At 49.8% G+C, this 15,022-nt stretch overlaps 1 protein-coding gene across 1 annotated transcript in view; it reads right to left on the bottom strand.

The window, feature by feature from the left end:
- LOC103598337 (ribosomal protein S6 kinase alpha-2) overlaps positions 1–14,132 on the bottom strand; it is a 60,701-nt gene extending 46,569 nt beyond the window's left edge. The window contains exon 1 of the mRNA XM_008582332.1: positions 14,078–14,132. Coding sequence (XP_008580554.1) covers positions 14,078–14,132 — 55 coding nt within the window. The remainder of the gene's footprint in view (positions 1–14,077) is intronic.
- Positions 14,133–15,022: the final 890 nt, after the last annotated feature.

Below are 15,022 nucleotides of genomic sequence, written 5' to 3'. Positions count from 1 at the left end.
AGGCTCCGGGGGCGAGGGGCAGGAGCAGGCAGAGACAGGAGATCTTCAGGGATGTGAGATCTTTCTGTACCATACTGCAGTGGTGGACACGTATTATTTTACACCTGCCAAAACCCATCACAGTACACTGCCAAGAGTGAACTCTAATGCAACCATGGACTTCAGTCAGTAATAATGTGTCAGTACCAGCTCACCAATTGCAGCAAATGTGCTGCGTTCATGCAAGATGTTTACCATTATAGGAAGCTTTGTGTGTGTGTGTGTACGTGTGCACATGTGTGTATGTGTGTGTACGCTTGTGTGTACGTGTGTGTGGGCGATACATGGAGACTCACTGCACTATCTGTTCAGTTTTTCTGTAAATTTAAAACTGCTCTAAAAATAAAGTCTATTATTTAAAAAGCAACCCCCAAGGTCCTAGGCTGTCTGTCTTCTGCAGGACAGGAGGCTGGAGAGGAGCCCATTCTTCCCCCACTATGAGTCGGGGAACAGAAGCCTCGGCTGGGAGCCAGGCTCAGCACATGGGAAGGGGAGGCGGGGGGCAGGTGGCAGGTCTGGGGGCTCCTGCCAGCTCCTGTCCCAGGTCTGGGGGAGGCCGCTGTTGTCTGAGGCTCAGCCCTGTCCTGCACGCAGGTTCCTTTCTGACATCAGCTGCTCTTCCCCTGTCCCCCCACTCTCACTCCCAGGAAAGGCGGCAGCCAGAGGACTCCATGCTCTACAGAAGAAACACGGGAGCAGGAGCTGGGAAGGGCAGGCGAGGTCAGCCTGCAATGCTGTGTCACCACAGCAGCAGCCAGCCTGTCCTGCCCTGGGCCCTCACTGTCAGCATGTGAGGCAGGAGGACCCACCCCCTCCCCACAGGAGATGCAGCCTTCACGGGTCTGATGTGGCTCATGTCTTGACTTTCCGACCCTCCCGTTCCCTGCTCTGGGCAGCTAGGTAGATGGGCCATGACCTCAGGGATGGTCTGTAGGTGGACCAGGGCCCAGGGCCACCTTCCACCTCTCCCCTGGAAGCTCAGCCAGGCCACAGTGCTTGGAAGAAATGGTTTGATTAAACATGCAGACAGCATTCTCAGGTCACTATTAGGCTCGTGTGATTTTGCTAATTATCATACCTTGATATGAAAACACACATAAAAAAGAATTAGAGGAAGGTCTCAGATACAGGGAACTCTCCTTCTGTGAGGACATATTCACACAGCCAGCATGACCCAGTGTGCACTGGGCAACAGACCCAGCACACGTGTGTCTCATTCATCCCACACACGTGATGTGGCTGGGATCACTGTTCCTGCTTAACAGTGAGGAAATCAAGGCTGAAGCTGGTTAGATAACTTGTCATACCAGCTATGAGCTGTAGAAATGGGATTGAAGGTGGATCTGTCAAACTCAGCTCAAGTGTCCCCCTTCTGCTTTGCATCTTTCCTCTGAGGCCCCTCCGGATTTACACATCTGTCTCTCTTATTCTCCTGTGAACCTGGAGCCCGGAGATCTGATCAGCCTTTGAACTCCCAGCACCTAGTGCAGCCCTTGACAGGTGCTCCAACCACTGCTGAAATAAACTCCAGAGCAGTCCTCCCCCGTGCCCATCCCAACGGCTGCCTTGGATGACAGCCAGAACTCCAGACTGAAAAGTTCTCCTGCTCAGGACGATGAAGGAAGAGGAAAAACCACCTCTGATCTGCACCTCTCTCTAGCTCGTGGTGAATGCTGGACATGCTGCCAGAGGCACCTGGGTGGGCGAGTTGACCTCACTGTTCAGAGGTCTTACATACACACCTGGATGACTCATCGGCTCTATTTCTCTGAAGAATCTGCTTCACATTTTGTACCCATTATATTTCATTCTCATTTGTCATTTGCAAATATGGTCTGCAGGCATTTTTAAAAAGTAAGACACACGGGCTGGCCCAGTGGCGCACTGGAGAGTGCACCGCTTGGGAGCGCGGCAGTGCTCCCGCCAAGGGTTCGGATCCCATGTGGTGACCGGTTCCCGCTCACTGGCTGAGCGTGGTGCGGGCGCAACACCGAGGGTTGCGATCCCGTTGCCGGTCCCCGGTACGGGCACGACACCGAGGGTTGCGATCCCGTACCGGTCAGTAAAAAAAGACAAAAAGGAAAAAAAAAAAAAAGTAAGACACAAAGGCAATAAGGTAATGGTATAACTACAAAAACGTTGCACGTGCCAGGTTTTCTTGGGTTAGTTAACACACTTTTATCCACACCTTCTTTCTTCCGTTGTGGTAAGATTTTGCACCATGTTTGTGTTTTGAGGCCTCAGCAAACAGTCAGCAGTGAATTAACACTTTAATTATTATTCAAAAACTACAAGTGTTCCAGTGGGGGAGAAACATGAAGCAGAAGGAAACCTTGCGTACCCAGTTCTTTAAGGCCTGCGTCAACCTTCCGAGGGCGAACATGTTTATTACTGTGGGTTCTGGTCCTATGCATCCTCTCCCTTTTAATCTAAACTGAACACATGTGACAAATAGCAGTGAGCTGAGTTCTGGGCTGGGAGAAGCAGGCAGTGTTCGTGCTGATACCTGAATCAGAGCAGACTTGCTGTGGGATGGTGACCAACTACGCCGAAAGTCTTCTCCTGTTCCAGAAGGAGGGCCGCAGTTCGTCTCGGTCACAAAGTGCTCACAATAGCAGGTGCTCTTGGACAGAAACGTGTAGAATGGAAGACTAGTACTTCTCCCTTGGTAGGTATGGTGATTTCTCATTAAGTTCCCCAATGCCGAGAAAACAAAACACAAGCTTAAAAGTTCAATGGAACAGCAGATTCAAGAATTCATACTTATTCTCTGTAGTACTAACAGCTAATTACGTTTGTTCTAATCACTTGTGGTCTATCTCCAAGCTGGGATATCACTGAGCGAGTTTATCTGGACTCCTGTCTCAGATTTCTACACTGGTTAAGGGTGTAATTTTGCATCTAGTTGCAACTTCCTCATATCCATGTACAGTTTTAAAATGCAGTGCTGCGCCCCTGGTGAGATTTATTCTTTTATTGCACTGATTCTAATCAGCTCTTCTGCTTTGCATTTTAACCAGGCCATCCGCTCATTTCATGGTGGACTTCTAAAGTCTGGGTAAACCATTCCCAAAAGGTTTTGGTATCTGCAGAAAATATTTTCATTGTGTCTTTACGGCTGCAGATCACTTTGGGAAACGGTCAATGCCTGGATACTTTGAAACTCCTTGAAAACATTTATGTTGTTCTTGCTGTTGTTTTAGAGTCACACAAAACCCATCTCTAAGCATCTGGCAGCATTCAGAACAAGCTCAGCCTTCTGTCTGTTTCCTTGTATGTTGCAAGTTTCCCTGACCAGGTACTTTTAACATCCAGTCTCTAACTGGGGCGACTTGCACAACTGATTTGAATACTAGCCCTGCTTTTTCACTTCTTAGCCACTTGCAGGTTGTCCACACATAAAGTATTTTCTGCCAATCTGAAATTTCATTCATTTAATGTTTACAGTCTTTGCTTGGCGGTCGTCTGAGTCTCATGGTTCCCTGCCAGCTGAGAGTCAGGGGCTGGTTGGAGGCCCAGGCTTGAGCAGCGTGGGAGTCAGAGCTCCAGACAGGCTACAGGCCCATGTGGGTCTCCAGTGGTGTCCCCAGGGTTGGCCTGTAACTGACCAGCTCCAAGTGAGGGGCTGGGACCATTTGTTTGGTCCTGATCAAGCCATCAGAGGTTGGCTTATGACATGAGGTTGTAGCAATGCCTGTGGAAAACAGGAGGAAACTATCTGAGACCAGGATGAACCATACTTGAAATCACTAAAAACACGTCTTTGGAGATCAACTCTGGACAGGAAAACAGAAACAAGAGGAAGAGAAAACTCATTGCTGGTGCACAAGCCATTCCCGGCAGGTGTTCTCTGCAGGTGATGCCACCGGATGAGCCAATGGTCATTTCTTGCTGTGCTTCTTTTGAGTTCATCAGCACATCTAATTCCTCCCTATCTGCTGCCGCATGTTCCCCTTGGGCATCTGAGAATATCCCAGGAGAAGCTGCAGATGCTCATTAGTGATGAGCTACAGAGCTGTCAGCTTTGAAAAAACAAGACTTGGAACTGGATTCAGTAAGTTTTGTACTCATTTTCACTCTTCCCGTCCTGCAGGAAAGTCAAGAGAGAATAAACACTGACCTTGAAAACCCCTGCTGTTCCTGGAGTCAGCGCAGAAGGATGCTTTCACAGCTGTCAGTACAGAAGTCAGTACAGAATGAACTTCTATCAGAAGAGGACTTTACTCCAGTCATGACAAATAACGATGGGCCCAGGCCTGCCAAGCCTGTTTACAAGACCCGCTCCCCACATCTGGGGACCGTTCCCCACCTCTTGTCTGCACACAGTGAGCCTGCAGGGAAGAAGTGTTCGGATCGGCCTGAGTGTCTGCAGAGGCTCATCCTCCAACTGACCTCTGACGCTGCCCCAGTCCGCATTTTGTGGGGTGCAATGTGGGGGGCTGGCCCAGACCCTCTTTCTCACCTTTTTCTCATGCTATTCTTTGAACTTCCTGGATTTGCAAATCATTCAGAGTCACAGAGGGCTCTACCTAGGCGGGACTTTTTGACGCACAGATGAGGGAACTTAAGGCCAGCCCAGGGCAGGGACACGAGTCTCCCAAGGCCTCCATCCCAGAATGTGCCCATCCCCTCCCCAGCCCTTGTCCAGGTCAATGCACCTGGTGGCAGCTACAGCAGCCCCACAGCCACCAGAGCGATTGTTCTGAGGAACAAGACCGACGCGTGCCCCGGGCTGCATCCTTCAGAGCCCCAGCCCCATGTGACCACATCGCACTACCACTAAGGCCCAGCCTGCAGCCTGCACTGCCCCTGCCCCTGCCCGCTCCACGTGCCCGTCTCCTCTCTCACAACTCTGCTGCGATGCTTCCTGGGCCTGGAGCGCACCCTCCCTGACCCAGCACACTGCACCTGCTTTGAGATCCTACTCAAGAGCCCTCACGGAGCAGCTCCATCGCCTCCACTCCTGAGCTTGGCAACCGTTTGGGGGCCACCAATCTATTTGAAAGAGAGCTCCCTACACTCTCATAACATATGCTGTCTGCTTCTGTAGAATGGCTTGCTTAACCTAAGTAACTCCGTTTTACCCTGTCTGACCTGCAGACTACCCCCCCTTCTGCATGAGAAGCTGCTGACCTCACAGAAACAAAAAACAATTACACAAAACCAGGAGCCACGCACAGTAAACTACTACATGGGTACAGGAATAATACACAATGAAAACTTGTATGCTTGACTGCTCGAACAGCTTGTTCTTGGCTTCTGTGACCTAGCTCCCTAGCTTGCTCTGTGCGCCTGGACAAACCCGTGTGCCAACGGGATGTGGTTTTTGCCTTTAAAAACCCTACAAGACCAAAGCCCAACACCGCTGTTCCTTGGTTGAACCTTGGGAGATGGACACTGGCCAGCTGGACTGAACAAACTGCCCTTTTCTGCACAAGCGGCATGTAAGTGCATTTCTTGTAGGAGGGTGCCTCACAACATATTGTGCACAGGCATCTATCATTGAGCATCTCAAACTGTACAAAAGACAGATGTGTGTGTGGACTGAATAATTCAGATTCTTCCACCTGACCTGCCTCCTTATGGAGTTATGGTCAAAATAACACAGATTTGACTCCAGACTCTTCAAGTCTGATCATACAATTTCACCAGTTAACACACAGAAAAACCATTGGTTTCTTCTGTCTGTATGTCCCCAGCGTCTCTCACGTGGAGGCTGCTGTCCTTGCTTTTGTCTTCCTCCAGGGGACTCTGTCCCTACAGCCCTCTGGACCCCTCATCTCCTCATGCTCTTGCACAAATGGGCCAGCTCAGCTTGTTCTTTAGGCTTCTCTGGTTCTGCGGGTTTACCCACCCCAGAGTGAGCGCAGCAAAGGCAATGGACAGCTCTGCCGAGGCTGCCTGTGCTCTTTCTTTGCACGGCTGGATTTTCCTGTGAGACCATGAGCCTCTCGAGGTCAGTGGCATGTACAACATCTGCCTTTGTACACCTTGCACCTGCTGCAGGTGTTCAGCACATTCTTATGGAACCATGAACATGAAGGAAGTGGAAGGCTGGGGGCTTAAGCACAGAGCTCTTGCGAATGAAGACATTTCATCTTCAGAGACTAACGAGGTGGGCGGGCGCTGGCCTTGGACTCAGAAGCCCCGGAGCCCTGGGCAACTCACACAGGGCAGGGGTGGGCCTCAGTTTTCTCATCTCCAAAGTGCAACAGATGAACTAACTGAATCTTTAGTTCTGGTAATCTGGACACTTATATTATAGATCTATTACGCAATTTCTTCCAGCTGTAAGTTTTTATGGACATACTCTTGAAGGCTGTTGTGAGTTGAATGTGTCTCCCCAAAACTCATATGTTAACTCCTAACCCCAGTATCTCAGAATATGATCTTATTTGGAAATAGTGTCATTGCAGATATAGTTCGTTAAGATGAGGCCACACTGGAGGAGGGTGGGCCCTAATCCAATATGATTAGGATCATGTTGAGATACACATTGGGGAAGACCATGTGGAGATGAAGGCAGAGATCGGGGTGACACATCTGTAAGCCAAAGACCACCAAAGGCTGGCAGCAGCCTCTGCAGCCAGGGCAGCGGCTGAACTGATCCTTCCCCGGCAGCTTTGGATGGGGCGCGGCCCTGCCAGCACCGTGATCTCAGACTTCTGGCCTCCTGGGTGTGAGAGAAGGCACTGCTGGCATCCAAGCCACCCAGCTTTTGGGGCTTTGTTGCAGCAGCTCCAGCAAACTCCTACACAGGGAAACCAGGTACACCTCACCCTCACCATGGTCTGCCCAGCATCAGAAATACTTGCATGTTGTCTGTGTTTCCCACGAAACTGTGAGCTCCCAGAGGGAACTTTTCACCTTTTAGCTCATAATTTCTAGTTTATTGCTTTTCTCACGGATTGCTCTGTTTACTGGACTGACAGAATCATCTGCGAATTCTGGCTCTTCTGGCTGAGGGGCCTGGAAGAGGTTGGGGGGCGGAGGCGGGTCACAGGCCTGGCAGGACCGACACAAGTGGAGGCACCAAGAGGACGGCTTGGAGGTCAGCCAGGAGGTGGCGAAGGCAGGTTTGCCATTTTCCCACTGAGATCAGGTCCTTCCTCCCTCAGCATAGCCCAGGGCAGCAGAGCTCCAGGCTGAGGGCTCTTAACAGGTGCACAGGACTCAGGGATCCTGGCGGAGTTGGATGGGCGCCATCCCACTACAGATAAGCCTACGTGAGGACCCAGCATTAGAAGGAGGCCTGCTACCAAGCTTCCCAAATGGCCAGAAGGACCCATGCCTCTCCTTCATTTTGGGCTCTTTGGGGAGCAAGAAAAAGGGTCCTGGCAATCAGAAGGGAGGAAGTCCCAGGCTTCTAAACCTGTGTGGGTCGGGAGAGATCTACCAACGTGATTTTCAATTAAACTCAGTAGCCTCCCTGGATAAAGTGTGTGTACTTAATAATTCCAACTACAATTTCCTCTTTATGTTGAGCCTGGACATCCCAGGTTGCAAAATGCACCTGTGAGATGATCCTCGACTCCTCGAGAGCTCTGTGATAACCCACGTCAGGTGTTACCTGAAGGGCAGCCCTTGACCATGGTTGAAACACTCTCCCTGCTTATGTGGGTTCCTCTGGGCTTGTATCTTGTAACTGATGATCGTTACCACACCTAATGAGATAAGCACATCTTTCCTCACCAGTTATGTAAACTAAATACTAAGACAATATTTTGGGTTAGAGAACTACGATTTTAGTGATGTTAAATTCTAAGACAAAAAATTAAGCAGATTTAAAAAATTATTTGCTTCCTCTAGAACAACCCCCCACAGTTCATGAAATTCATCCAATTTACAGTGACAAATCCTCTCCCCTCAATGCAATGATATTTGAAAGAAAATAGTGACCCCCCCCAAAACAAAATGCTTCAACTGCTGCAAGCAATGAGTGTCAACTGTTCACTGTCTTGTCTATTTAAATGATCAGTGTGTTCAGTGCCTTCATTTCCGCCTTCTGAACCCATCATATTCCCAGGGGAGGCACAGCAGGGCAGAGTGTACAGCAAACCCTCACAGACGTGGCTCCGACAGGCAGCAGATGTGGCATGCATGGCTGGGACCTGGTACAAGTTCACTTGAGCATTTTCTAAGAGGATGATGACTCAGGCAGAGCCACGTGCCTGCTACCTCAGGAAATCATCATTTTCAAATATGCTCATGCCTGCAGAATGTAAACAGTGTCCAGATTTTATTCTGGCACCTGAGAATAACAAGGCAGAGATGGGACAGATTTTCATAATAAAACGCTGGTGCTGAAAGAGGAGTTTCAACCACCAGCAAAGTTACTGGTAGCAAATTGTATAAAGACTCCTCCAAGAGTACCACATCCTCAGTAAGACTGGAGAGGCCGTGACTTTGCCCTCCTGGGACGCATTTCCCAGGACAATCTACAGGACTCTGGTAAGGTGTCCTTTTTGGTTTTAGAAAACCATCCGAATTTTAGTTTACCAGTTATTGTGCATCAGATAACTTTTTTTGGTTATGTCCCACAACCAGAGAGAGAAAAGGGTCAAATTAGCAGGAAGCAAGGAGGCCAAGAGGTCAGACCCCTGCCCTGTCCACAGGCCTCTGCACACCAGTTATCTCGGCGTATGTACCATTTCTTTGTCAAGCACATTATGGTGCTTTTTGTGTCAGACACTGCTCTATCTCCTTACATCCTCCTGACGACTTGATAAAGCTGGTACTGTTCTTACCCTCAGTTCACAGATAAGGAAACAGGCAGAGAGGTGAGGCCACCTGCTCACGGTCACACAGCAAGTCAGGGGCTGGGTGGGGACAGGCCCTGCCCTCTGCCTCCTGCTCCGCTGGCTCCTCCCAGGCTCTTCCCTCCCCTCGTCCACTTCTGCTCTTTACTCAGAGTCCCTTGGGCCTCTCCTGCCCTCCGCTGAGACCCATGCCACACCACACCTGTCTCCACTGTGGCAGCAGGGGCACTGTGTGCTTCCTGGATTAACGTTCCTGTTCATCATCCTAGAAGTCCCCAAGGATGAGGACTGCACCTTTGCTCAACTGTGCCCTCAGAGCCCAGCACACAAGCGAGTGCAGGGACGAGGAAGCCATGGAGGGGCGTGTCATTTCTAGACGACCTGTGTTAAGCTCACTCCCCTCCTGATGGCGGGGTGGCAGTGACAGCAACTCCTAGGCAGGCTGTGGACTTGCTCATTGCACAGATGTCTCTGATTATCAAATGTTTTCCCTCAAAATAGCTTTTTAAAAACTATGTGTTTAATCATAAAAATAATACACATTATTAGTAAAAAAGAAAAACAAATCAAGCTACTGATGAGTAGGAGGTGAAAGTCCCCCCACCGCCCCCGCTGTGAGCTATGCTCACTATTCATAGCTGCTCCTGCACGTTTTTTCGGAAATTTTCTTGCTTCACCCCCCACCCCAACCTCCACCTCTGCAAACACTGCCAGCAGCACTCTGGGTGCTCCCTCCATGTGGGCGCTTGCAGACCACCATGCTCCTCGGGGCTGCAGGGGACCGTGTCTCACTGACCATCTGTGGGGGATGGGAGGGAGCTTCTCACACAGCTCTGAGCACCTGTGGCAATGAATTTGAAGGCTACATTCCTGGAAGTGGAATTACTTGGATAAAGGTCATGTGCTGTAAACATTTTGACAGAGACTCTTCAAACTGGCTGATGAGAAGGGGGTACAAATAAATGTCCACCTCCAACTGGAGAGTGGCTTCTGCCACCTCAACCTCACCTGCACTGGGTGTGATCAAACATTTGCTTCCATGTAACCTGAGAGGTAAAAACGGGCTAGAACTCTTCTGAGAAAGGTAAGAAGGGAATAAAATAGCCCCTAAAACTCATGGAAAACAACAAAATTAGTGTTTTAAATAGACTTTTCGGTTCCAGTCAAGATGGTGGGATAGACAATCCGCAGCGTCACTCTCTCCAACAAATCAACCAATTTACAACTATAAAAATGTAACAACAGCCAAGATGGGGCCACTGGAGCTCAGTAGAAGAGGAGGAGAGACCTACGGAGTTCATGAAGGCAGGAGAAACCAAGATGAGAGAAAGAAAAAACTGCTCTGAGCATTTCAGGCTGCAGCCGCTTTAAGGCTGGAGCTGCTGAGCGCATGGAGCAGGAGCTGGCAGAAGCCACAGCTGTGCCCTTCAGATGAATTTGCTTGGAGGCAGCAGGGGAGAAGAGGGCCATGGTGGCCCCCAAGATCTCAAGACCACCAATAGGGCTCCCGTGGACCCATGTAGGAGTGAGGATCCAGAACAACTGAAAAAAGGGAGCCATTCAGAGGCCGGTGAGTCAACGCAGGGGACCGGTGCAGGGCCTGCCCATGGGAAGTGTTTGGAGCATGGGCAGTGGGGGAGACAGGCCCACCTGGAGAACACTGGGACACAGGAAGGACAGCTGACCAGCCCCCCAATCAGTGCAGGACCACTCAGAGGAGACTGGTCAGGAATACAGTATTGCATGGGGTGCAGTTTGATGAAAAATCTCAGGCCCAGATCAGAGTTTCTACACAACCCAGATCCACCAGGTCTCTGGAGAGCCAGAAGTACCTATAAAGTCAACCATTAAACCCTGAGCTACACAAAAAGCCTTCCCCAGGGAAACAGCAGCAAAGAAGCAATTTAGCTCAACCACACAGCTCAAGTACTGGTGCCCACAGGAAGTTCTCCCATTTTAGAAGTAAGCAAAGGACAAAAAATTAGTTCTGGCCCAGGCACACCAGCAATGCCTTGGGTCCCTCCAGGTGACCTGAGCCATGGAGCCAGGGAATGGACCTCTGCCCACAACCACTCACACCACCAGTGCCTTGGGGCCCCACCCAGGGGCCCAGCCCGGGACATGGAGCCTGGGACTGGGCCCCCTTCCCACAACCAGACACACTGCACCAGCACCTTGGGGCCACCCAGGGACCTGAGGCATGGAGAACCAGACACCCCTCCCACAACCAGGCACACCGCACCAGTGCCTTGGGGCCTGCCCGGGGACCCGAGGTATGGAGCCAGGAACCAGTCACTCCCCACAACCAGACACACCACCAGCACCAAGGAGCATGCCAAAAACATCATCTCCATGTGGGTGGTCCACCACAGCCACCACAATAACCATAGCTGCCACGAAAGTGGCTAGATGCCACAACCTCCATGCAGATGGTCTGCCAACCACTAGAGTGCATTGACACAGGGAGAGTCACCAGCAGAGATAAAGAAAAGAAGAGGACGTCTCTCTCCATAAAGCCCATTTCAGAGTGACAGAAGAAGCAGCTGCTCTATGATAATACTGGGGGACCTGATCACAACTGTCAGCATTGGACAGATCATCTAGGCAACAAATGAACAGAGTAACCGTTATTCTTTCAGAGGGAGAGAAGAAATCTAGGGAAATTAGAGGGGGGAGGGGGAGGGAAGGGGGGATGGGGAGAGATTGGACAAGGGACATAAAGAATAATAGCAATTTGTAACAATGTATATGCTAGTAATATTGATTTGATCAACATATCTCAATGTTGAACCCCAAAAATATGTATAATCAATTTTGATTCGATAAAACTTTTTAAAAAAATAGCCCTTTCATGAGATACAGATGTCTTTAGGTAAAAACCTAAACCCTTGCTAGATGCTTTGGATCTGATAAATATAATCTTATATTATTTAAGAGCGTGATTTTATATAATTATCTTTCTTGTAGTATTTTTCTAAGTCAGGATCCTTCTAATCTAATTTTTCTACAGAATGAAAATTCTGTATAAAATTCAATGAAAACAACTATGTTGAGATTTTTGCACAATTCATTAAATCTAACTACAGTGAAATTTTGGGGAGTTCTCTGCAGGGGAAGAGAGAAAAATTATATCCTCAGCTCAAATTAAGGTAAAAAAGCATCAGACTATGAACTAAAGTAGTTCACTTTTCTAGTTTAACAGGCCAACTGAGAGTACTCTTATCAGAAATACAAGCAGAGATATAGGAGATTTTCCTGAAAAACCTTTTCAACTTCTACTTAAGACTCAGAAAAGCTACACGTGTCCTTTTCTGTTGCAAAGATTAAAAATAAATAGGCCATGAATGCTTAACTCTAATTTATGGCTTTTAAACAGGATACTGACGTCTGACATTGTTCTAGAAACAAGCCAAAGCCCCCTCTGAAATGGAACTGATTGGAAGTCTTGGTTCATTCTTATTTTACTTGTGTTTTCACCAGTTTCTAGCAGAAAATTCTGCATCAGCTATTTGGGGTCCAACAGACAAATCTCAAGCTCAAGACCTGGTGTCATCAGCGGTTTTCCAGAGACACCGCTCTTCCCTTTCAACCTCGGCCGCATCTGGCACATTCCATGAACAGAACTGTGTTTGGGAGGAGTGGGTGCATGGGGGGGCTGTATGTGAGTTCGCCTTAGATCCGGAGGAAGGAAATAATTCTCTAAACGTGTATTTATTTCTTCCTTGTCGTAGAAAATGAGAGCTAGCAGGAGTGATGGGGCTGCCAAGTCAGTCCTACCGCAGCCTTGTGGTATTAGGGCTCTGACCCCGTGAAGTTCCAGGTGTCGGTGAGGAAACAGGAGGACCAGGTACGTCTCTCAAGCTGACTCCACAGAGTCGGTCATTAGAGAAGGAAAAAACCCACCCAAGCTGTAAAAATGAAAACAGGCATGAACTTATCCAGTTACAGTAAGTGAAACATTCTTGGGGGGAGGAGGGACTGGAGACCTGGAGGGAAAGGAAAGAGGGAGAAGACGCCACATCCCTGAACACGGGAGATGAGTTCACGCCTCTCTCCAGGATGCCACCACCATAGAGGCAAATTTGGGGGATCGGTTTTAATGTTACCTCCCCAAAGGGAGTATCCTCAGCAAAGGTGGCCATCTTGGTCTGGAGACTTTCAATCTGGAGTTCAAATACTTCCCAAATTGCCTGAACAAAGCAGGCATTCCTGAAAAGCCAAAAGTACAAGGTGCCCCGAACCTTACACTCTGATGACCACGGGGCCTAGAGGGTGGCTCCGATGGGGCCAGTTTTATAGGGTGCATTGCGCCTCACCAGGGACGAGATGACTCAGGACACCCACGGCAGTGGGGAGAGGACATGTGGAACCCCACGCTTCTGCAGCTGGGGGAATCACAGGGACCATCTACCCCAACTGCATTTCCTGGGGAAGTGGAGTGACTGGGTCAAGGCCACTTGGCTGGCACAGCTGGATCTGTTCTAGGATTCAGAGGCTCCCACGGCAAGGGTCGTGGCTATCTGTGGTCCTGCTTCCCCGTGTCCTGCCACGCCAACACCTGAGAACGCACACGCTTCTAGCAGGACAGCCCTCAAACGTGCTCAAACATGCTAGTGGAAGGAAGATGGGACCTGCCTTCTCTTATAGACTCTGGAAGGATCAGAAACATTGATTTTTAAACTTGGGGAGCCAAAACGTCATGCTTACAAAGAATTAGGTGAGTAGGGTCCGTTTTTCCCTTTTTAAAATTAAGGGCAAGCTAAGTCCTTACTAAAAGACACATGTCTTCCCAGAAGCTCACCAAGAGGGGACGTGTTGGTGGTCCCAGTCGAGAGAGGGGATGGAACTGTCCCTGACGGCTGCACTTCTTTCTCCAGCGGGCCGGGAGGGGCAGACCGGAGCCAGCGCCTGCACGTAGAGGGGCTGAGCACAAACCCCGGCGTGTCTGAGCAGAGCTTTGCTCAGACATAAAGTGATGAACCCAGCCTTCCAGCACTGCCATGAGGACTGGAGGAGACAACAGATGTGAACTTCTTGAAGGTGTGAAATGCTAAACAATTGCAAGATTTTGAAAGTTGCTAGTGGAAAAACACTTTGTAAATAACAAGCCCAGTGAGTGCATGATGAGTCACTGAAAAGTTCATAAAGTGGAATTTTTAAATATCCGGTTACATGGTAGGAGGACTGCCATTTAATGGCAACTATGGGAAATCTTTTTGCAAAGGAAAACCTGGTTTATTAAAAACCGCTGGGGCAGAGGAACGTCAGAGGCTATGCACCTGCCATGTCCCGCCTCTCGCCTGTTGGCCTCTCAGGGCTGTGCAGAGAGGCCATGCTTACGCTGGACAGTGTGGAGCACTCGGGAAGGAGTCACAGAATCAGGGCAATTAAAAATAACTGGTTGCATCAGATATTTATAACATTGATGAAACCAGACCAGGGGCTCTAAACTGTGGGTGGGCTTCAGGGTTAGAAAAACACAGAAATGACATGCAAAGACGCTGATGTGCATTTTGTGGTGGTTCACAGGGTTGCAAACCAGACTTTGAGGCAGGCATGTTCTGGAGTGGGTTCAGATCTGCTGATACAGGCTGCGAGTTCCTGACAGCGAGCACCTAATCCCTCCACACAGGGAGGGTTATCTCAGCCCCACTCTTGGTGTTTGTGGAGACTTTAACGAAGGGCACTTAACTTAATTCACGATCTGGGAAAGTCAGGTGAGAAGTGGGCAGACAATTATGGGCTTTGATGGGACGTTTACACACAAATCAGAGGGCGTGGCAACGAGTCGACTTGACTGGTTGACTGTCTTCACTCGGCCTCCGCCTCCAAAGGTATCCTCCAGTTAGGAAAGATGCCCTGCCGCCTCTTCTGACAGCGCAGTGATGACCAGGGGTCTGCACAACTTGGCACCCGCTCCCACCATGGGCCACACCACACCTGGATCTGATAAAACCACAGGCAGATGAAGACTTCACCGCAGAGCGTCAGGCACAGGACCCCGGCGTCCCGCCTTCACCACCCAGCCCTCTACCCCGGCCCTCAGGATGTGAGGGTCTTGCCTGCAGAGGCCATGGTGGGTACAGGGACTGCCCGATAGACTTCACCGCAGAGCGTCAGGCACAGGACCCCGGCGTCCCGCCTTCACCACCCAGCCCTCTACTCCGGCCCTCAGGATGTGAGGGTCTTGCCTGCAGAGGCCATGGTGGGTACAGGGACTGCCC

Source organism: Galeopterus variegatus, unplaced genomic scaffold, assembly GCF_000696425.1.
Source record: "Galeopterus variegatus unplaced genomic scaffold, G_variegatus-3.0.2 Scaffold2573, whole genome shotgun sequence".
In the NCBI taxonomy this organism is placed as follows: domain Eukaryota; kingdom Metazoa; phylum Chordata; class Mammalia; order Dermoptera; family Cynocephalidae; genus Galeopterus; species Galeopterus variegatus.
The sequence above is the reverse complement of the archived record's forward strand: the minus strand, read 5'-3'. Positions and strand labels throughout refer to the sequence as shown.